The 24910-nt window shown below is 39.8% G+C and overlaps 1 protein-coding gene across 1 annotated transcript in view; it reads left to right on the plus strand.

The window, feature by feature from the left end:
* adgrv1 (adhesion G protein-coupled receptor V1) overlaps nt 1-24910 on the plus strand; it is a 566067-nt gene that overhangs the window by 104091 nt on the left and 437066 nt on the right. The window contains 10 exon segments of the mRNA XM_060841343.1: nt 658-828; nt 1657-1837; nt 4962-5161; nt 7438-7567; nt 8204-8284; nt 13938-14077; nt 14283-14889; nt 21000-21215; nt 22142-22357; nt 24314-24558. Of these exon segments, the coding sequence (XP_060697326.1) occupies nt 658-828; nt 1657-1837; nt 4962-5161; nt 7438-7567; nt 8204-8284; nt 13938-14077; nt 14283-14889; nt 21000-21215; nt 22142-22357; nt 24314-24558 (2187 nt within the window).

A 24910-nucleotide genomic window follows, 5' to 3' on the forward strand; every position in this document is an offset into this window, starting at 1 on the left:
TGATTGTCAACAGTTAAAAATCACACAAAACCACCAGGTAATAGTCTAACAGATTTATTTGGAAGTACTAGCTTTCAGAGTGCTGCTCCTTCATCAGGTAACCTGAAAAAGGAGCAGCACTCTGAAAGCCTGTACTTTCAAATAAACCTGTTGGACTATAACCTGGAGTTGTGTGATTTTTAACTTTGTCCATCCCTGTCCATCACCGGCACCTCCACATCATGTCTTACAGTTCATACTCTTAATTTCCTTTATGGGGGAATGAAACATGATTGAAGACTTTTTCTTTCCAGATTGCAAAGACCATCTTTTATTCTCTGTTAGAACAGCATGGTGTCACTTATTTCCTCATGGGTGGAGCCTGTTATTCACACCGAATACAAATATAAACCTGTTACCAGATCTGTTACTCAGTCAGCAGTTGGGGGACACTCTTGCTGCACAGTGGCATTGGAACATTAGTTCTAGAAGTTCAAGTCCTGAGAGTTTGCCTACTAGTTAAAATGATAATTGGCTAATTGGCCCATAGCTGCTTACTTTATCATTTTCTAATTTATTGATAGAATGTTTCCTGTTCTCCCCTCCAGTTAAATACCAGATGTTTAATTTGCAAATCCCTTGAACCACCGACCAATAAATTTTGTTTTTCTCTTGCAGACGTCTGAAGAGGGATCTACAATCTCATGTGTTGTGGAAAGAACAAGAGGATCCTTGGATTATGTTTATGTGAATTACGCTATCTCACAGATTGAAAGTGACGACAGCAACATTAGTGATTTTGTCAATTCCACTGGTACTATTACCTTTGAACCTTGGCAAAGCTCAGAGGTAATGATAAATCTAAGCACCTGAAAATTAATTTTAGATGCTAGGGTGGGGAGCACCTTAGAGAACTAATAGGTGGAGCACTGTAGCTGCAATTTTTAGACATGTTATCTTGAATTTCTTACCTTGTAATATATCAGAGAACCATAACAGCTGGAGACCAATTGTCATGGCAATTTTGAAAAAGCCCCTGAAATGATCATGAAGTCTGATGTACGGCCTAATTACGCTGACATGATGCTCAAGAAACGGTGATCTTCAAGCTCCACTAGCTTGTGCATCTGTAATGTGGGTGACAAGTAATCATTTGAATGCAGTTCATTCATTCTGGAACAGTATGAAGTTGATTGCCTTGCACTTTGAGCTGGTGAAGGGCTTATGCCCGAAATATTGACTCTCCTGCTCCTCAGATGCTGCCTGACCTGCTGTGCTTTTCCAGTGCCACACTTTTTGAGCTATTGGGGGAGTCAATTAAACTATTAAAAAACATGAAGTAATTTCAGGAGAAAGAAAGAAAATCTGGAAAATTCCTTTTGATCTAATTACCTTCAGGCATTGATTCTTTCAATTCTTCATGGAGGGTTTTTTATGTTGAATTTATGACATGACCTTACTTATTGCATAAGGTAGATTCTTTGTTTCAGTTATTTTGTTTCTTTCAAATTCTGCTGTATAATTTTATTTAGAATAAATAGAAAATAAGACTTGGATTTCAACAGGATATTTTCTGATAAGCCATGGATGGTTCATAATTTTTCTTGATCATCTTTTTTACCAGCTGTATCATTTGTTGTCTCAATTCTGATTTTGGTGCTTTTGCTTTTTATGAAGGTTTTGAACGTGCATATTGTAGATGATGACTTGCCTGAGCTTGCTGAACACTTCATCGTTTCTCTGGTTTCTGCAATTTCTGGAGATGGTAAAACGGGCTCCACTCCAACTAGCGGAGCCAGTATAGACCCAGAGAAGGCCAGCACTGAAATCACTATAAAATCCAGTGACCATCCAAATGGTAATTATGCAATTAAAATATTAATGCTAATGCCTATATTGTGATTAAAAATTAATTACTAATTAGGATTGTGTAATTTGAAAATATTCAGGATCCTGATATACTAAGGCTTTCGCATTTGAATTAAAAATTCTTCTTGATGTTTGCTATACAGCCTTCCATGGTGTCAAAGTGATGTTGTAGAAGCAACTTCGATGCACTATTAAGCTGATGATTTCATGTTGGGTGTTTGTGTTTATTAGTTATTTGCTGCATTAATATTCAAGTAGAAAAGAGTCCATATTTTGAGTTTAACACATAATCACGCATGTGAGGTTACTAGTTCTGGTTTGAAACTGGTATTGCTTTACTTTGGCTAAGTTCTGACAGGCAAGTAGTTCTAATAGTTTCTCGTTTTCATAGAAACCTGACTTGGTATAAGTGGCATGGGAAAAACAGGAAGAGCTGGAAAACACCTTTCTAATAGGTAGAGTGCCACTTTTCTTGATGTGTAAGAAAAGTTGCCATAGTCCTGGAGGACAATGGGGCTGTTCTTTCATGATAGAGGGAGAGCTGGTGATGGTTGAATCTGAGGGTTAGCTGGCCTCATGGGAGGGATGAGGTTGAGAAGATGGGATTTTCATGGTGACTTCAGGTAGTCCTGGATTTGAGCCCGTGCTGTTGATGTCACTCTGATTTAGCAGTGGTCCATCTAACTAAGCTAACCAATCCCACAATGCAATACAATGTGTAATGAAGGCAGTACAGCAACCACAACAGCTGGAATTGAGCTGCTGAAAGGTCTCAGACTGGAGAAGAGATGATGTAGCTGTATCTTCTCCTTCATAAAGCTCTGCATTTTTAATGTTGGTTCTTGTCCAAGTAATTGCTGTCCTGAGGAAAGGGATAATCAGAAGGTAACTGAATGGGCAGTGTCACTCTTAGTGATAAACTGGTCCACAAGATTTTAAAAGTAACTACCACATATGATAGTTAGTGAGGGTGGAGGACATTGGATAGAGGAGCTTAATGAGATTGGATAAAATAAGTTGGGAGTTATCTTCATGTTGTCAAGACTGAGGAACATTATATGGTTTGCCAAAGCAGTGTGCAGCCCCAAAGTGTTGTATATATTCCAACTAAAACTGATGAAAATTACCTAAAACTAGTTGGTCACCGGAGATGCTGAAGTTTGAACTCGTTAACTTCAGGGGTTAAATTATGGTGGTGTTTTCAAAAGCATTGAAAGGGATGTGAGAATATTAAAATTAAGAATTAACTTGCATTAATATAACACTTTTAAATCCTTTGGAAACCCCAAGGTATTTCATAGCCAATGATTTACTTGCGATATGATCACTCTTGTTGAGATGACAGACTCATCTGTCAGTTTAGGAAAGAGTAAGGTCACAAATGGTAAAGGTAACAATGAGTTAACCTGTTTTGCTGCATTGGCTCAGGGTTAGTCAGGACATCTGGAGACCCTTGTGCGCATGAGTAGTGCTGTGACCTCATCGTATTATATATTATAAGGCTCATTACATTATTCTGTAAGATGCTTAATTGATCATGCAGTGCTTCCCAAAGGTAATAGCGCGGTTTATGTTAGTGGGGATTTAACTCCACAACCCAACATTATATGCTTGAGAAGCAGCAGTGCTGAATTATGTTTGTACAGTAATTGCATAATATCCTTCAACCAAGTGCTTCCCATTTGTGTTTGCTATCTAGTGCTTAACTGAGTAATGCATAAATAACTCCACACTGTTTAAAACCAAGCCTACAACTGGGCAAACGACAAAAAAAAATCAAACCAAGAATAACTGAAAGTACACCACAGATCAGACAGAGTTAAAGGGTCAGATATTACTGCTTTGGGACATTTTGATGGTGTCTGCTGTTGGGTAGGCTTATCTTTGTGTGCTTAGGTTTGTGTGATAAGTTGCTTGAAGTACTTTGGTTATTCATGTCACAGGAAGGCAAATAGGATATCTGGGGTCTGACTGAGTAAAACAAGTCATTGTGCATATCCAAAACTAATCAGATGGAAGGATTTTGGCATTTACAATCAAGGACAGAGGATCAGAATAAATGGATTAAATATCTGTCAGGTTCAGAAAGAAAGGAGAGGAAACATTTGTGACAGAAGTAAAATCAAGAGGCAAAATAAAAGGTGTAGTTCTGTGATTTGACATCTTTAAAGCTTACAACAAATACATATTTCTTAATTAATTTCATTGTCAGAATGGTTCTTTGGCAGTAATTCAGCACTTATCAGATTGAGAGAAAGTTATTTGAGATTATCCCTGCTAAATCTTAACTTTCTGTGGCAGGTTTAGCTTATATCTGATTCTGGTATTTCACCCCATTTGCAAGATTTCATTAGTTATGCAGATAGCAAGAAATTGTTCTTCCAAAACTAGATGTGGCTCACTAAACAATAATTTTTGAATATTGGTATTGAACTGCAGATCTGCACCTCATGTGAAGTTGCACAATCTTTAAGCACAAATGACCGTGAGTATCATTAACTTCACTGTTGTTATGTCAAATATCAGGGCTTATTTTTTAGTTGGAAGCATTTATCAAAACCGAAGGAAAACATGGTGTTCAGCATTTAAATAAAGTAACAGATCACAGGGAAGCATCAAGAAAATGAGCACATAAGAGAAAATGAATGATTTGTAAGATGCTTAAGTGGAAAACAGAAGGTTAACTTGCAGAAATGATACTAGCATCAGTACAAAAACTGGCATAATGAGAGAAATCATAGGAAAGAAAAATAATTATGAGCTTAAAGATTGAATTATTTGGGAATTGGGATGAAGCAGGTAGAAATGAAAAAAAAAGCCTCACTATGAGTTCAATGGTTCTGCAATCCAAGTGGAAGAGAAAAGAAAACAATCAGCTGACATGAACTGTGCAAATAATCTGATTGACTGTGCCAACTTAAAATGGGTTTTAACTCGGATATTGACCAATTTCTCCACTGAAATTGAAGGCATATCTATCTCAATTCAGCAACCACTTCACCATGACCCAGTTATCTATAAACAGATGTGATGTGGGGTTTGGAAAGACATTTCAAACTGGTTAAGTATTGTAAACGAGCCTTAAAGTCATCACTTATTGTAACTTCTTTTAGGTTTGTTACAGTTTTCAACACAGCTACCACCTGATGGTGTCACAATTATCCCTCCTGCACTCTCTGTACCAAGCATTAGAGTGAAGGAGGAGGTTGGTCTACTCAGATTGCTAGTTGTCCGTGCACAAGGTCTTCTTGGAAATATCCTGGTAGCATACCAAACTGTTCCTCTGACAGCTTCCAGTCCGTCTGATTATCAGGTGAGTTAAAACTACTCTTTAAATAACTTATTCTCATTAAATCTTCAACACTTTGCTCAGTAAGATTAATTATTTTATATCAACCATGTCAGAACCGTTGAGTAAAATGAAACAAAATGTCAGTGCACTGAAGACATGATCTTAATCCAAGATAATATGGTCTCAGGCCGATGGCAATATGGGTAACAACTAACTGTCCTGTGAAGTGGCTTAGCAATCTGTGGAAAAACAGCAATGAGAAAGTCACATGAGAATAAAACCAGACACATCAGCGAGCACTGCAAATGACAATGGCTCTGTCAGCCCTATTAATTCAGCAAAGTCCTCCTCACTAACATTTGGGGACTTGTTTCAGAATTGGGACAACTGTCCCACAGTCTAGTCAAGCAACAGTCTGACTGTTATATACATATATCACACATATATCAGCCCAGTCCCCCAACCTCTTTCATCTTTCTTGTTCATATCCCATTCCAACAGCAAGAGGAACCCACCAAAAATGTGGCACATTGGTATACAGTCAGGAATTGCTCAAAGACTCCTCAAAGTTGACTTTGAACTCCATGAAATCTCATAGCATCAGGTTGAACTGGGCAAAGAAGGCTTTGGCTGGTGACAACCTATCTCAGAGCTGATGAATCTGTACCCCTACATATTGGGCACTAATTTTAAAAAAACATTGAGAACAGTTAGGCCCTGGTATGTTCTGTGTGTGAGGACCTTCCCATCAAGTGTGGCTCGAAAGCACCACTAATGATGGAACTTGCTGAATTCTGAATGTCAGTCTGGATCTTCCTGGTGATAAAGAGGACCAACAAAAGAAGAAAAACCTTCTTGATTTTGTCCTGACCAAACTAACTTTGCAAGTGCATCCTTTTGTGGAGATGAAATCCTATCTATATGATGTCAACATTCTGCAATGTGCTGTGTGGCACCTACACAGAACTAAATGGGATAGACTCAGAATAGATCTAGCAGCTCCCAACTGGGTATCCATCAGATGATGCAGGCCAACATTAGTGGCCAAACTATATTCCAGCACAATTACTTGCCTCAATATCATTATTATTAGGCCAGGACAACTAACTCTGTTTCAATGAGAGTGTAGGACAGATTATGAAGAGCAGTATTGCCACTAGTCAAATTAGTAATGAGATATTAAACCCGACCAGTAGAATAAACACAAATGTAACACTAATGTATAAAAGAGCAAGGGTACAGTAAAACCAAGCCTATAGATGATCTAGCCCATCATCAATCATTGGATGAAGGCTCGAATCTATTAAGGATGAGATATACTATGATATTTTGATAATAACACTATTGTCATAGTCCCAGAGAAGCATTAGAGATGACCAGTATTGAGTTTAAAGTGAGGGGTTAAACAGCCCACACTTCAGATGGAGATAAGTTTGAGAAAACAGGATGGGATTTTAACTTTGAAGGAGAAATGCCTGTCATTGAATCGTTGGAAGCCGATATTCAAACTTTTCCAAATGTAGATATTTCTTAAGTGATAAAAGGAGCCTTTTGAATCACATTAGAAAAAATGATACAGACTGACGTGATATTTTGTAACATTTTAACTGTTTTATTACTGACAAAATACTGTAATGCATGTGAACAATGATACTGCATTGTTCAATATAATGGCCAAAATACTTTTAAAGGTTCGATCCAAAAATTCTTCAGTGCTTTAACAAAACAATTACATTATAAAAAAAGCACCTCATAGTGACAGTGAAAGTGCAATAAGATTTTATACTCTGAGTTTCAGGATGATCCCAGCACCACAGTTATCTGTTTTCTTCATGAACTCTCAAACATAGCATGCATTTAATCAGCTTCCAAAACCATGTGCCCCCAGATGAAAATACTGTATAGAAAGCAACCTGATTTCTGTCTTTTATTTAACACATTGACATCCAACCTCATTGGTGGCCAGCGTTGCACATTGGGCATTCCTGATTTGCAATCAGGTCAGAAGAAATTTGTGTGAGTTTGAACATTCAAAATAAAATTGGCTTCTCCGAAGAGTTATGTCGAATATTACCGTTCACATGTTGAAACAATGCATTTTCACCCAGATGAAAATTCAGCCCGATTTAATTGTCTCAGAAACTGGCCTAATGTCTACCAAACTGATTTTTGTGTGACTCCAACTATCCTTAGATTTTTAATGGCAATCATCATGTACCTTAGTATTTGATCAACAAAAAACCTGAAACGTTGGGCCACTGAAAGCCATCTAAATTTGAATTTAAATTGGTTTCCAGGAAACATCTGGCATTTTGGATTTTAAGCCTGGAGAACAGTATAAATACATCACTGTAAATATCACTGATGATCTTGTTCCTGAACTGCCAAATAGCTTTAAGGTGGTGCTTCTGAATTCTGAAAGAGAAGGTAAGCTCTGGTGGTCACAATTCCAGAATTGTGCATCAAAGAATATTTTCAATCCTCAGTGTTCTTAAATAGGGATCATTTTTCAACTCATTTCAAGCTAAAAGATCAAGGCAACATAATGTGAGTATGCTTTGTAACTGTGATTTGCTTTGTAATCATTTAATAGAATAAAGGCTCACCAGTTCACATATGATGAGCTTACAAAATAAACTGCTCTTTGTTAGATGTTGTGTTCTTCCTAACTATGTAAAACAAAGTGCCTCCAGCCTGTTTCATGGTGTTAAGTCCACAAAATTTTGGGAAGACTTCTGAAATCAAGCCAGCTGTGTGCTCATGGTATACCTGTTATATTTAAGTTTGTTTAAAATAATCACATTTGTCTTGCATTATATATTAATTCAGCTTATTTTCTCCTCTTCTACCCAAATTATAAATCTTTCCAAGTGAATGGAAGAGATAAATGGCAGTAGTTGAATGTGATAGGTCCTGTGATTAATGTTTCAGCTTAAAATAAAATTGCTTTATCGTATAAAAAGCTTCTGTCTGATCTTTCAGCCGAGTCAGTGGTGTGTTCTCTCTTCTTCAATGCCGTGTCTGTTTTAATGTGTGTGAATGTGGTGTGTGTTTATTTTGAAGTGGCTGAACTCTTTGGCATAGGTACCAGCGGTAGTGGTGATGGTGCAGTGGACTTCTTCCTTCCAGCTTTCCACCTTCGTGGTAAGAGCCTACCATATATCATGCATTTGTGTTCATTCAGCCTATCTAGTACTGCTTACATTTAATTCCAAAGTTACCATTACTGCCAGTGATAGGGAAGAATGGGCATGAACACTAGTGAACTCAATGGTCTTTTCACCCTTTCCATCAGTTTTACATAAAGCAACTGTATCAATTTTTAATTCATTGGAATGTTCTTGCCTTCTTATCCTTATTCTACCAGTCTCGGTTATTGAGTTCTTTTCTTTGACTGATACTTATGCATAACTAAACCTTTTGTCTGTCACCTTGTTACCGATAGAATAATTTTCCAAACCATATTGGAATACCCTGCTGAATGGAATTAATTTAACGTTTGTTAATTATTTGTCTTTCTATGAAAGAAGATGAACTGAAAAGCTACATGTTATCATAGCAGATAGATTTTTGAAATGGGGTAAATCTCACAATGTTGAGTGGTTTTGGAAAGGAATTCCATTAGAGGGAAATGGAAGGTGGCTGAAGTGACAGTGGAATGGAGGAATATAGAGTCTACAGAGTCTGAAGGATTCAGGAAAGAGAGGCTGCAGAGATGCGATAGAAAATAATCTTGAAGTTTGAAAGGAAAAGTGGAAAAAGATTATGCAGGTCAAACTCTGGAAATTGTACAAAAATTGAGAGGATGGTACATAGTGAGGAAAATAGCCTTAAATGACAGGAAGGTGCAAATTAACTGGTCAGATATGCGATCAGTGGGAATATAATTCGATCCAGTTAAGTGTGAGGTGATACATTTGGGCAGGACAAACAAGGCAAGAGAATACATGATGCACAGTAGGACCCAGGTGAGAATCGAGGATCAGAGGAGCCTTGGTGTGCATGTACCGTGATAAGGTTACATGATAGATATTTAAACTAGTTAAGAAGACATATAGAATACTCACTTTTATTAGCTAAGGCACTGAGTTGAAGAGCAGGGAGGTAATGCTCGAATTGTGTAAAACTTCTGTTAGTAAAAAATGAGGTCTGCAGATGCTGGAGATCACAGCTGCAAATGTGTTGCTGGTCAAAGCACAGCAGGCCAGGCAGCATCTCAGGACTAGAGTGTTGTGCCGAGATCTGGAATAGACTTGGGATGTTCTCCTTGGTGCAGAGAAGACTCAGGGGGACATGATTAGAGAATATACCAGAAGAAACAGGAGCAGGAGTAGACTGTTTGGTCCCTTGAGCCTGCTCCACATTCAGTAATATCAGAGCTAATCTGATGTTCCTCACGTCCACTTTCTTGCATTTTCCTTGAAACCCTTGATTCCTTGCCTACTGATCAAGAATCTATCTCGGCATTCAGTGCACACAAGGATTTAACCCTCACAGCTCCCTGTGGCAAGGAGCACCAAAGATACTCAACCCTCTCATGACCTAGGAGCATTCATGTAAATTATAGGGCAAGGGGTTTAAAGGGAAAATGAGGAAACACTTTTACAATCCAGAGGTGTTTGGAAACAGGAACGCATTGCCTCTAAGGGTGGTAGAGGCAGTAATCCTCATAACCTTTACGAAGTATCTGCATGTACACTTACAATGCCAAGGCATACAAGGCTATGGGCCAAGTGCTGGGAAATGGGATGAGAATAGTTAGGTGCTTGGTTTTGACTGGAACAGACTGAATGGACTGAAGGGCCTTTTCCTGTGTTGTAGACCTGTATGATTCTATGACATGCTGAATACATGACAAAGCTAACAAAGACGGATATAGATCTTTAATTTGATCTTGAAAAGAAACCAAACATACTCCATATTGAGGTTTTAAAAGCCTGTGGATTCAGAGAATAAAAGGAAGATAAGGAGTTTCTGCTTTGAGCTCATTCAGAATAAAGGAGTGAAATTTAAATATCATAAGTCTTAATTATAATTCTTTAAAGATCAAGAGGGAAAAGGAGCTTGCAGGATGAGAAGTACAGAATTTAATAGGAAGAAATTAACAAAACTATGGAAAGTAAAACAGTTACATCAAGTGGATAGATTGTGTTCAGAAATGAGAGAGATTACCCATAGATGTCTTTTGTCCTGTCAGTAAGTGTGATAGAGATTGTCATAGCTCTGTGCAGTTATATAAGAAGCATTCATATTCAAATAGAATTGACTTTGTTGAAGGTTAATGATTGTAGTATGATGATAATTTTGTAGGCAAAAGGAAACGTTTTTTGGACATAATATTGTCATTGAAAATATTAAGAGTTAGATTTCGGATTAGATTATACAATAGTAACTGATTTTTTTCACCCTGCTCAAACCAGAGTAACACATACTGACATTTAGAAAACTTCTGCTCTGGAACTACTTAGACAGAAGCCTCCTGTTATTAAACGGGATTCCTCATAGGCAGCAGCAGAGAGGAGCAATGTAGAAGTCACACCCCCTTTTCACAGCAGTGAGAGTGAGGAAAATGTTCAGCAATGCAGCCAGCTGCTTTGACAGCTGTTGTGAAAACCTAAGTACGTTAGAAGATGTGCGACTGTACGGCTACAGAACTAGAATGAGTGGGTGAGTGTTTAGGGTAGGTTGGGCTGGATGGTGAGAAAAGAGGTGTCCGATCTGGTTGTCAGGGCCAGAGGTTGGTGCTGCAAGGTGTCATTGGAATCCAAGGTTCATGTCGATAACTACCCATGGGTTAAAGGAAACTTTCATTCCCCAAACCTATTCCTAGGTAACTTACGTAACTTGAAATGCTCTGAATTCTTTTACATTTTTGGAAGGTTCCATATGTAGGGAATTGCCATTGGAATTTTTCATTTACTGGTGATTCCTTCTGAGTCAGTTCAGTTGGCATTTTGTACAGCATCCTGACGCGCGACTCTAATGCACACTGCTGCAGTGACCATCTGGCCATGATGTGTTTTGCTAAATTTCCAGATTTGAATTTTTAAAAACTGAATTCAAATTCTTAAATTACCACAGTGGGGATTTCACTTATTGTTGGTCAAGGCATCTGGATTCCTATAATCACATTTGATAAACATCTGAAACTTTACAAAGACCTCATTTTGACTTGCACCAGTTGAAAACAACTGTACATTTTCTTCTGACCTTATTTCGGACTTACTGGTACAATTTTTAAAGTAGACCAGGAGCTTATTTGAAATAACCTATTTGAGGGCAGATCAGAAGATCTGGTGATGGATTCTGTCCTCACTAAAATCAGTCCTATTTGTGACTTATATGAAACTGTTGAAGGAGTATGATGAAACCAGACTTTCTGCTGATATAAAGAAAGTGGGAGTGCATATTGTGGTGAGGATAGAGTGGATTAGAATAGTTAGGTGCTTGTTTTTGATTGGTGCAGGCTTGATGGACTGAAGAACCTCTTTCTGTGCTGTAGACCTCTATGACTCGATGAAGCTGTAAGAAATCTGCAAAGGGCTATAGATAGTTTGAGTGAATGGGCAAAAATGTGGCAGATGGAGTTTATTGTAGGAAAGTGAGAAACCATGCACTTTGTAATGAAGAATTAAAAATAAGGCTACTATTTAAATGAAGAGAGATTCCAAAAAAAGTGTAGCATCGAGGGATCTGGATTTTCTTGTGCATGAAACATAAAATATTAACAAGCAATAAATAAATAAGCAAGCAAATGGAATGTTCACCTCTATTATTCAGGGGTCGAAGTTTGAAAATATAAAAGACCTTTTAAAGCTGTACTGTGTGTTGGTAAAGCCACGCCTTGCATACTGTCATGTAAAGTTTTGGCCTCTGTATTTAAAAAAGCATTAGATTGCTGCTCAAAACTGATCCATAAGGCTAATTCCTTGGATGAAGATATTAATTTATCAAGAATGACCAAACTAGTTTGGAATTTGGAAAAATTAGGTATGATCTTCTTGAAATATGCAAGATTCTGAGGGGACATGACAAGGATATATTAGATTAGATTAGACTTACAGTGTGGAAACAGGCCCTTCGGCCCAACAAGTCCACACCGACCCGCCGAAGCGAAACCCACCCATACCCCTACATTACCCCTTACCTAACACTACGGGCAATTTAGCATGGCCAATTCACCTGACCCGCACATCTTTGGACTGTGGGAGGAAACCGGAGCACCCGGAGGAAACCCACGCAGACACGGGGAGAACGTGCAAACTCCACACAGTCAGTCGCCTGAGTCGGGAATTGAACCCGGGTCTTCAGGCGCTGTGAGGCAGCAGTGCTAACCACTGTGCCACCGTGCCGCCCATATGTTGAGAAATGTTTCTACTTGTGTGAATTCTCTACCCCAGAGGGTTGTGGAGCTAGTTCTCAGGTGGTGGTGAACTTCAGACTGGAGGCCTTTTTGTTATTTATGTAAATGATTTGGATGTGAACATAGGAGGCATAGTTAGTAAGTTTGCAGTTGACACCAAAATTGGAGGTGTTGTGGACAGTGAAGATGGTTACCTTAGAGTACAATGGGATCTTGATCGCTTGGGCCAATGGACTGAAGAGTGGCAGAGGAAGTTTAATTTAAATAAATATGAGGTGCTACATTTTGGAATAGCAAACCAGATCAGGGCTTATACACTTAATGGTAAGATCCTGGGGAGTATTGCTGAACAAAGAGACCTTGGAGTGCAGGTTCATAGATTCATAGTTTCTTGAAAGTAGAGTCACAATTAGATAGGATAGTGAAGAAGGCATTTGGTATACTTTATTGGTTAGGGTATTGAGTACAGGAGTTGGGAGGTCATGTTACAGCTGTACAGGACATCGGTTAGGTCACTTTTGGAATATTGCGTGCAATTCTGGACTCCCTTCTATCGGATGATGTTGTGAAACTTGAAAGGGTTCAGAAACGATTTACAAGGATGTTGCCAGGGTTGAACGGTTTGACCTACAAGGAAAAGCTGGTGCTATTTTCCCTGGAGCGTCAGAGGTTGAAGAGTGACCTTATCGAGGTTTATAAAATCATGAGGGGCTTGAGTAGGGTAAGTAGACAAAGTATTTTCCTTGGGTTGGGAGAGTCCAGAACTAGAGAGCAGAGGTTTAGGGTGAGAGCGGAAAGATATAAAAGAAACCGAAGGGGCAACTTCTTCACGCAGAGGGTGGTACGTGTGTGGAATGACCTGTCAGAAGAAGTGGTGGAGACTGGTACAATTGCAACATTTAAAAGGCATCTGGATGGGTCTATGCATAGGAAGGGTTGGGAAGGACACGGGCCAAATGCTGGCAAATGGGACTAGATTAGGTTGGGATATCTGGTTGGCATGGATGAGTTTCTCTGCTGTACATCTCTATGATTCTATGGTACAAAAGGATGGTTGAATCCTGCGGCAGATCAGCCATGATCTTGTTGAATGGTGAGACTAACTTAAGGGACTGAATGGCCTAATCCTGTGCCTGTTTTTTTTATGTTCACCAAAATCTAAAGGACACTGTAAATAGATGAAAACTGTGCTAAATCTTGGGTCTGCACTGAATCTCTGTCTCTGATTTCAAGAGCTTCTTTATCATTCTCCCCATTATCTGAGTAACTTTAGGCTTAGTGCTTTAAGCAAAACTTACAAGATTGTTTTTTTTTTGAAAAATTGGTTTTGTGCATTCTCACAATGGTTGTTATTTCATGAATATTGGTTGTTCTTTTAGATAACATGAACAATCCACAAGCAGTGAAGTCAAATTGCTTTGCTTTGATTTCCAGCCAGTCTTGGGATAGCTTCTGAAATCATTGTGATTATTGAAGCCTCTGATGATGCCTATGGAGTGTTCCAATTCAGCAATGACTCTTTGTATATGAATGGTACAGAACCCAAAGAGGGTCTTGAAATTGTTATATTGCAGGTCAGTAATGAGCATTTTATCAGAGCTGGAAAATAGAAATTCTGCTGAATTATGAAAATATGTTATTCTTTAAGATGCTGACTATGTATTGTCAAATTTGAGTTTATGTATTGGTAATCTTTAGTCATACTCCTTAGTAATACTCTGTGACTGACAAACTGCATTATACAGTTCACGAGTTTCATAAGTTGTTTGATTTGTTTAGGTGGAACGAACTGGTGGTACTCTCTCTCAGGCAACCTTATTTTGGGCTGTTGTTTCTGATCCTTACAATGATTTGGTCAACAGCCATGGCAATGTCACATTCAAAGTTGGACAATCTCTGGCCAGCATTGAGCTGCAGGTGGCTTCTGATGAAGTGCCAGAATTGGATGAAGAATTTATGATTTACATCAGTAACGTTTCACATGGCCGCCTGGGAACCTTAACAAATGCTACCTTGACAGTACTAGCTAATGATGACCCCTATGGTGTGTTTGTCTTTGCGGAAAGAAGTCGACCAGTCAGAGTTGAAGAGGAAAACCAGAATGTGACACTGACAATTGAGCGGTTAAGTGGATTTATGGGTATTGCCATAGTCACATACTCAACTGTGGATGACACAGCGTCAGCTAATCTGCCATATTTCCTTACTAGAGCAACAAAGGAAATTGATTACCTTGCTATATCTGGGTCAATAATCTTTGAAGCCAATCAAACAGAAGCTAATGTAACGATTCCCATAATGGATGATACAGAACCTGAGCGGCCAGAATCTGTGTTTGTCCAGCTGGATGAAGCCACACTACTCAAAGGGGAGCAGGACAGACCAAGTGAGTAATCTAAAATGGTTGATCAAATGTTTGTTCTTTTCTGATGTTCATCTTCTATTAATCTGTTTATAAAAAAAGTGATTGTCTTCCTCTTCTGAATTCCATACATCACTCCCTTCTAAAAACTTGCTGCCAAATCTCTGTCAGTTCTACTCTAAGTTATGCCAGGAAAGTAGCTGTTTAATCTGTCCCAGATTTCAGATTTATTGTTCTCTTACTCCATGAAGAAGTGCCCAGGTGAAATCAAAGACTTGCCAGTTGTGGAATCAGCTGAGCCTACTTAGAAGTCTCTATACTGAAAGCTGTATTCCCACTCATGTAATAAAAAAATCACAGTAAGGCCAGTTGGATGAGTTGGCTGGATGGCTAGAGTCTGATACAAATGGATACCCACTTGCTTATTTCTTTACAACCTTTACCAATTTTTCTCGTATTTTCCTCTTGCTCACTTTTTAAAAATATTAACTTATTTTTGTGCCTCTAAAATTATCTTTATATTATGTATTTTTCTGTGCTGCTGACCCTACTGGTGCAACTGAATGAGGCAGACAGTAAAATTATGCAGGAGATAATTCTGTTAGTTCTCCATTATGTGCAATCATTTTCAAAATTCTGGACTCAGTTAGACAGTAAAATAAAACAAAGAACTACAGATGCCGGAACTCTGAAAGAAACGGACATTGATGGAGAAACTCAGTGGGTCCAGTAGCAGCTGTGGAGAGAAAGCAGAGTTAACATTTTGGGTCCAGTGACATTCATCTAGATGTTTTAATATATTTATTACACCCATATTTTATAATCAAGGTGATGTGCTAAGCCAATGAAAGGAAAATGTCCAACCTCAGAAATATGGAACTCTGTCTATTGAAAATTGTTAATTCAGGAAAGTGGATTCTGTTTCTGCAAATTGACAAAGCAGGCTGAGGCTTGGTTATGGTACCTTGTGTTGCTGCTGAAGGTAATAAAGTCGAAAGGGCTGAAGAAATTCAGCAGGTTTGATGGCATCTGTTGGAGGGAAAATCCAGACTGTGTCATTCATATTAAATTTCCATCAGTTGTTTGATGCTAGGAATTGTATTATTCCAGTCTCGATGGGGATTTTAGGCTTTAAATCACATAGTGGCCAATTACCATAGATAATAAAAATGTATTTGCTTTTTCCAGACCATGCAGTCTAATGGGATAAAGGGGAAAACTGACTGTTGGAAAATAGCAGTGTCTGGTTGCTTTGGGCTTCTTCCAACTCACTGCTGTCTCGTTGACTTACTGCTAAAGAGGCAAATGTCATTAAAGGCAGGGTGGGACTGAGGATGTATTATACTAGGTGTATTACTTCATTAGCTAGTATGAAGGCTAGTATCTTTTTTCACTTGTAGGAGACCACTTTTGGAATATGAAAAAGTGAGGTCTGCAGATGCTGGAGATCAGAGCTGAAAATGTGTTGCTGGTTAAAGCACAGCAGGTCAAGCAGCATCCAAGGAACAGGAAATTCAACGTTTCAGGCCAGATTCCTGATGAAGGGCTCTGGCCCGAAACGTCGAATTTCCTGTTCCTTGGATGCTGCCTAACCTGCTGTGCTATAACCAGCAACACATTTTCAGCACTTTTGGAATATGGGCAATTCTGGTTGCCTTTCTATAGGAAGCATGTTGTTAAACTTGCAGAAAAGATTTACAAGGTTGTTGCCAGGATTGGAGGGTTTGAGTTAGAGGAAGAGGCTGGATAAGATGGGGCATTTTTCTCTGAGACATAGAAGTCTGAGGGGTGACCTTATGGAAGTTTATAAAATCATGAGGGGCATAGGTAAGGTCCTTTCCACAGGGTAGGAGAGTCTAAAACTAGAAGGCATAGATTTAAGGTGAGAGGGGAAAGGTTTACAAAGGATCTGAAGGGTATCTTTTCACGTAGAGGATGGTGTATATTTGGAAAGAGCTGCCACAGGAAGTAATAGAGGTGCATACAATTACAAAATTTAAAAGACATTTGGACGAGAAAAGTTTAAAGGGATATGCACCAAACACAGTCATATGGGACTAGACAAAGGCTCTTTTTCTGTGCTGTATGAACTATGATTCATCAATACAAACCATTACAATGCTTAGTTAAACTTCGATATTTGTTTACACACTAGTCAAGTTCTTCTGAAAACCATTTCTTTGCTATTGAAATTTTATGATTAGTAGAAATTGAAAAAGAGTTTTCATTTTTATTCTTCTTACTATTCTTGCCATTGAGTCACCACAATGTATTATGCCTGCGCTTGTGTGGACAGGATCTGTAACGTTTGAGGGAAAACATCCGAATGTGCAGAGCAGTGTTTTAGCTGAAAAAATGCAAAGATATGCACTTATAAATGTGCATTCCCCATGTCATCTTCTTACCTGAAGTTTAAATCCAATGAGAAAAGTGAGTAATCAAGGATTTTGTGGCAGCCGTAGTATTCCTACCACTGATGAGATGGTCGAGGTTCAAGTCCCATTTGTTCCATAGGTGTGTCATAGTATGTCCAAATGTGTTGATTGAAATAATTAGAAGTAACCAATCAGATAGCTAACCCTGCAAGGTATTGACAGAACCAAAGCAGCTGATACTTGCAAAACTTGAAATGTACCATTTAATATTAGATAATCCTGAATGCACGAGGAATCATGCAAACAACCAATTTGTTAGTTGGGCTTGCAATGTGGTGTACTTGCATGTTCTAGAAGCTATATATTTTAATACTTGCGGCATTGTTCATTGTAGATTGAAAGAACCTGTACATACATTTTTGTTTCTCTTCAATCAGTACAAAGGCACTCAAATAATGTTGACCAAGTATGAAATTTTAAGAGTTGCATTAGAAATCTGACAGATTGAAATTGTTTTTGTTCTGATCAGAGCTATTCACAGAACAGGTTCAGTGGAGGCTACTTACTTACCAGTAACTATCTAGCAGTGTATTTAACTGCAGAAAGTGCATTATTCTATGATGCCCTAAATAGACTGTTGAATACAATAACCCCAGCACTTAGTGTTACGTATTTGATGAGCTGCTACTTTAAGAATCAGATCACACGACAATTAAGATGTCATTAGCCATTTTAGGCAAGAAACCACTAAATCTAACTTTGCTGCTTGTAAAGTAAACAGCTCCATCATAAAGCTCCTGCTGTTAAACGTTTTGGTCTCCTGGTCTTTCTTGGAAACAACACTTCATAAAAAGTGGATCCAACATGTTTCCAAGCTGATTCATGAAAACAAGCTAAATAGGAACAGAAGTAGACCATTCGGCCCCTTGAGACTATCCGCGATTCAGTAAGATCATAGCTGTGGATTTTCAATTTGGAAGTGAAGACTTCTAAGTCTTGGGAAGTCATAGACTCCCAACATCATTTTCAATTTATCATTCTGGTATGGGTTGTAAATTAGATTACAATATAAACATGGTCTTCAGCCAGAATGTATTTTTGTGGAGTCGGTGACCCTGCCACTAACTATAAAGTCAGGTCCTGAGCCTATCTCCACAGGGCTGAGAAACCTAGAGTTGATCTCATGGCAGTTTGTGTGCAGTTTTGGTCGCCATACTATAGGAAGGATGTGGAAGCTTTAGAACGAGTGCAGAGGAGGTTTACCAGGATGTTGCCCGGAATGGTAGGAAAATCTTATGAGGAAAGGCTGAGGCACTTGGGGCTGTTCTCATTGGAGAAGAGAAGGTTTAGGGGAGATCTGATAGAAGTGTATAAGATGATTAGGGGTTTAGATAGGGTAGATACTAAGAACCTTTTACCGCTAATGGAGTCAGGTGTTACTAGGGGACATAGCTTTAAATTAAGGGGTGGTAGGTATAGGACAGATGTTAGGGGTAGATTCTTCACACAGCGGGTTGTGAGTTCATGGAATGCCCTGCCCGTATCAGTGGTGAACTCTCCTTCTTTATGGTCATTTAAGCGGGCATTGGATAGGCATTTGGAAGTTATTGGGCTAGTATAGGTTAGGTAGGATTCGGTCGACGCAACATCGAGGGCCGAAGGGCCTGTACTGCGCTGTATCCTTCTATGTTCTATGTTCTATGTTCAGTTAAGCTGTTAACTGGCCATGGTTGTGACTTCCCACTGCAGCAGAGGAAGTTCTGTTCCCAAGGGTGAATAGCCAGCAGTCCCAGGAGCACTACCCTGGGTATTGCAACCAATTGAGGAGAAAGTGAGATCTGCAGATGCTGGAGATCAGAGCTGAAAATGTGTTGCTGGAAAAACGCAGCAGGTCAGGCAGCATCCAAGGAACAGGAAATTCGACGTTTCAGGCACAAGCCCTTCATCAGGAATGAGGAAAGTGTGTCCAGCAGGCAAAGATAAAAGGTAGGGAGGAGGGACTTGGGGGAGGGGTGATGGAGATGTGATAGGTGGAGGGAGGTCAAGGTGAGGGTGACAGGCTGGAGTGGGGTGGGTGCGGAGAGGTCAGGAAGAAGATTGCAGGTTAGGAAGGCGGTGCTGAGTTCGAGGATTCAACTGAGACAAGGTGGGGGGAGGGGAAATGAGGAAACTGGAGAAATCTGAGTTCATGCCTTGTGGTTGGAGGGTTCCCAGGCGGAAGATGAGGCGCTCTTCCTCCAACCGTCATGTTGTTATGGTCTGGCAATGGAGGAGTCCAAGGACCTGCATGTCCTTGGTGAAGTGGGAGGGGGAGTTAAAGTGTTGAGCCACGGGGTGGTTGGGTTGGTTGGTCCGGGTGTCCCAGAGGTGTTCTTGAAACGTTCTGCAAGTAGGCGGCCTGTCTCCCCAATATAGAGGAGGCCACATCGGGTGCAGCGGATGCAATAGATGATGTGTGTGGAGATGCAGGTGAATTTGTGGCGGATATGGAAGGATCCCTTGGGGCCTTGGAGGGAAGTAAGGGAGGAGGTGTTGGCGCAAGTTTTGCATTTCTTGCGGTTGCAGGGGAAGGTGCTGGGAGTGGAGGTTGGGTTGGTGGGGGGTGTGGACCTGACGAGGGAGTCACGGAGGGAGTGGTCTTTTCGGAACGCTGATAGGGGAGGGGAGGGAAATATATCCCTGGTGATGGGGTCCGTTTGGAGGTGGCGGAAATGACGGCGGATGATAGTTGTATCTGGAGGTTGGTGGGGTGGTAGGTGAGAACCAGTGGGGTTCTGTCCTGGTAGTGGTTGGAGGGGCGGGGCTCAAGGGGGGAGGAGCGGGAAGTGGAGGAGATGCGGTGGAGGGCATCGTCGATCACGTCTGGGGGGAATCTGCGGTCCTTGAAGAAGGAGGCCATCTGGGCTGTTCGGTATTGGAACTGGTCCTCCTGGGAGCAGATGCGGCAGAGACGCAGCCAATCTTCCACTAAAATCACCATTGGAGATTTAACGGTGACATAGGTAAGGTGATATTGCTGGGATCAATGAGGCAGGCTCCCCACTGGGATGTAGGGGACAGCAGTCAGTAAATGGAGAGGTGGTAATAAGCAAGGGTGAGGGTCACTGTTGTGGTTGGTCTCCATTGGGCACGGGGTGATTGAGCATGAAGAACCAGGCAATCAGGAGTTACTTAGAGGTTTCACCATTTGGTGTGCCTGACCACCCACCGCCAACCTCCACTGCTCATAAAATACCAGTGGAGTTGGAAGGAGATCCTTGTAGCTATTAACAGGCCAGTTCAAGGCGTGGGTTGGCCCAAGGCTGGGTGGGCTGCCTGATACCTACTTTGTTGCTGCTAAAGTAGGAATGAGGTAGGTATGGTACCCTATCATGCCACACAATGTTGTGTATTCCCATAAACCCCTTCTTAGCAGCCTGGCCTTGGCTGGGAAGGCAGGATTGTAGTAAATGGAGTAAAGTTCTGGCCTTAGTGATGAAACGACGCTAGTTGTCGTGGTCAGAAATCACTCGCTAACAAATATGGTTGTCTACCTAAAAGATTCTGTGAGAGCATGACCTAGATATAAAAACCTTTGGAGGAATCATGTTGTTTGTATACCCTTTGACATAGAAGATGAACAGAATATTAATCAAGACATGATGTTCCTATGTTCACTCACAGTGATGGAATAACTTCTAACCATCGAATTGTTTGGGACGGGATGTGTTCTGATAGATGAATACTTGTACCTCTGTGATGATAGACTCTATCTTTTAGTTGTTGGCTCTCCACGACTCGGACAGAAGGATGACATCATGGCCCATGTGATAATCAATGCCAACGATGATGCATTTGGTACTCTGCAGCTTTCCACTTCTACTGTACGAGTTTCTGAAAATTATGTTGGACCAATAATTAATGTGACCAGAACCGGAGGGATATTTGCAGATGTTTCTGTAAAATTCCAAGCTTTGTCGATGACAGCGAGAGCTGGTAAGAGATGTTTATACCGATTGGTATTACACTTGGACTTATAGTATTTTTCTATACTTCACCAATGAATTCGAAAACTTTATAAATCTGACTTGGGAGTGCGTCATCTTATGGAAAATTGCCTGTCTTGGAATGATAGGAAGTAATGTTGTAGCTAAAATTCTCCACCCATGGTTACCATTCTAAGCTAACATGTTCTTTCCTCTCCTCCCCTTCAACGTTTAAATGCATCTTTCCCTTTTGGGCCAGTAATAACAGTTGATCTTTCAGGCACTTGGATAGACTTTCTGCAAGTCGCACTAACCATAAACTCACTCAGCCTTTAGAAATTGTTTGGAAACGTATCTCTCCAATAATTATTTAGTGCATATTTTTCAAGTGCCTGGTTGTCTTTTGATTTAGTTTTATGTTTTAGATACACTAAAATTGTAGCTTGATTTTGTCAAACAATGGAGGCGAGAGGTGGAGAATTGAGTTCTCATTGTGAGGTGAAAAGGAAGTGTAGCGAATATCAATTGATCTACTGTTGTCCACTGTCTTGCTGTCATTTTTAGTGTAGAATTGACAGCATGCATTTTTCCTGGATTTCAACTGAGCGAGAATGTTGTAAGGTCATGAAGAATGAGTGAAGGCAACAAACAATAAAAGAAATACAGCAGAAAAAAAGAATGTAACTTATGAAATATAATTTAGTGGCGATGCTGATTACAGTCAAAATGTTAAGCTGATGGCCCAAAGAAGGATTGAAATTTTGAAATGAAAGGAAAACTGGGATATGTTGAACATAATCAACTACTTCTAAAAGAGATTGAAACACGTATGGTGTCTCTATATGCGCTATCTATTCAAAATGTTCCATTGCTTTAAACCTAATTTTTCAGAGAAAACCACTGATAGAACTGTGTTTTTTTGTATTACTTCTGTAGGTGAAGATTACAGTATAGCATCTTCTGATGTTCTCCTACTTGAAGGGGAAACAAGCAAAGCCGTGCCAATTTACCTCCTTAATGACAGAATTCCAGAACTTGAAGAGTCATTTCGTATTGAACTTATTAATGAGACAACAGGAGGCGCTGTGCTTGGAGCTGTCACACAGGCAACCATTACAATTGAAGCTTCAGATGACCCTTATGGAACGTTTGGTAAAATCAAAATCATATGCTTGTAATTGAACAGCATGATTAGTAAGTAGGTAGTTAGATTACATTGAGTGCGAGTTGAAATGTCTTAACATTGAAGGCAATAGATAGATGCTGGAAAGTGGGATGAGTGTAACTAGGTCAGTGCAGACACAATGGGCTGAAGGGCCTCTTCTGTGCTGTATGAGTCGATGGATGTGACTCTGAGATAAAAGCTACAATTATGGGTTACCCAGGCCAGTGGTTTTCAACCAGTGTGTTGCAGCACACTACTGTGCTGTGCAAAGGTCAGAGGTATGCCACAAAACGTTTGGGAAGTAGCTTTGCTTTCCTGTGCACCAAGGCTGTGTCTGAGCTTCTGATCTTCTCTGGGCCTCTCCGTCTGTTTTTGAAGGCAGTATCTGCTGACATTTGTCACCTAACAGGGAGAAGGGAAATCCACTCCCTGTGTTGTGGAATTATTTATTTCATTGAAGTGTGAAAAGGTTAGGACTGACTGACATATGCTTTGTTCGTGAATGGCATTAAATGGATGAATGTAGGTATGCTACTCGCGTTTGTTTTTATTTGGCTGGCAGGCAATACTCTTTGTCTTTAACACCCCTCCTTCAAATTAGCCCTTAAAATTGTAACTTAATTCTATCTGCTCTGTAATATATCACACCACCTGTAAATATATATTCCTAAAGTCCTGTATCTAGTTCATATTCTTCACACTTCAAACATTACTCTTTGATGTGGTGTTAAGTGTAATGTTTGTATAAGTAAAGAAAATAATATGCCAGTTAGTAGTTTTGCTTATGTACGATAGCCTGCTCTATCCATCAGGGCAGAAGCTGAGGATTAGCAAAAATCTGTTTATCACCAGAAAGTAAAAGGGCTGAGCATTAATCTTTAAGGAATGATGTTATAGCTCAACCAAAATCAATTGTGAGAGTTGCCTGCAAAAGATAGACTGAGACCCAAGTACACAAAAGTCATCGAGTTGTGCTGAATGCAACAACTACATCACTTTGTTTGGACTTAATTGGAGGGAGCCCCCAGAGTGATCAGAATGTCATTAGTATCCTTCATGTTGTTTTTACTGGTTCCTTGTAACTGTGTTCCTCACACATGGTCAGATTTCAGAGGATGTCGTCAGCCAGTCCGACTGTGGGCAGGTGTGAAAGTTGATGCAATGGATAAGTGTTGCCAAATGAAAGCAGCTATCACCACAAGTGGCACAGTCTTTCATTGTCCTTCAGTGTTGAATATCGATGGAAGGGGACCATTCCTTTCTTATTAACACAAACCGCTAGCTTGCCTCTTGCTGTGCTGAGAGTCCTGGATATGGAGAGAAAGAATCATTGCTGCAAGTCTGACAGCTCTCTTGTGGAATAAAGGAGAGAGTAGAAGGAGGCACAAAGAATGAAAACAGAAAATGCTGGAAATGCTTAGAAGCTCATGTAGCACCTGCGGATAGAAAGAAAGTTAATGTATCAGGTTGATAATTCTTCGTCAGAAATATCCATATGTTTCTGTGAAGGTAATCAGCCTGATTGTTCTTTTATTTTTTGCATAGGACATGGGCATCACGACTGGGCTAGTGTTTATTGCTAATTACTAATTGTCATTGGAGTAACAGATAGATCACTTTCACAGAAAATTGAATCAGATAATTGAGGCAAAATCTATGTTCCCTGAAAGTTCATGACTGTTACACTCCAAATGATTATAACTTGTAATCTGTTCTCTTCAGAGCTTTTATTGTATTTGTATTGTGCAAACTTAAAGAATTGAGGTGGAATCTGAAGACTGTAAAAATTGGAAGGGCTCTTGTGGTGCAGTGGTAGTGTCCCTACCTCAGGGCTGGAAGGACGAGGTTCAAGTTTTACCTGCTCCAAAGGTGTGTCATCACATGTCTGAACACGTTTATCAGAAAACCCTAATAAAACCCTAATGATATGTTTTCTGTTGTAGCTTTCGAAAGGACAGAATTAATTGTTGAAGAGCCAGAATCTGAGACGACAAAGATAAATCTGTCAGTTGTTCGAAATGCTGGAACAGTTGGTACTGTTACAGTCCAGTGGGTTGCCATGACAAATGATCAGCAAGTTACCAATGATCTTGAGGTGGCCTTGGGTGAGGTGACATTTACTCCTGGGCAAACTATTCAAAACTTACAGTTGGAACTCCGGGCAGATGATTTCCCTGAAATTGAGGAGGTAATAACAAAGCGGTTTTAAATACTGTGGATGAATAATTCCAGTAAAGTCTTGAAATTTTGTTTTATCTATACTTTGTTTTGAGTATTGACAGTGGATTGTGTGCACAGTTACATCACTCAGTCACACTTCTTTCACATGTCCTTAAACATGCTCCCAGAACTTTGCGCATTTCTCTCAATTGCTGTTGTTTATTTTAATGTTAAAATATAGATTGCTAATCTATAATCTTCAAGTCATAACGGTAAATAGCCAACTAACTCTCAATCCTATGCTGCTTTGAGTGTTGCTTTTGGATTGTTTACGAAAGAGGCTATCATTTACTTAATTGCTAAAAGCATCAAATTCAGAT

The sequence above is a fragment of the Hemiscyllium ocellatum genome, chromosome 2, assembly GCF_020745735.1.
Source record: "Hemiscyllium ocellatum isolate sHemOce1 chromosome 2, sHemOce1.pat.X.cur, whole genome shotgun sequence".
In the NCBI taxonomy this organism is placed as follows: Eukaryota; Metazoa; Chordata; class Chondrichthyes; order Orectolobiformes; family Hemiscylliidae; genus Hemiscyllium; species Hemiscyllium ocellatum.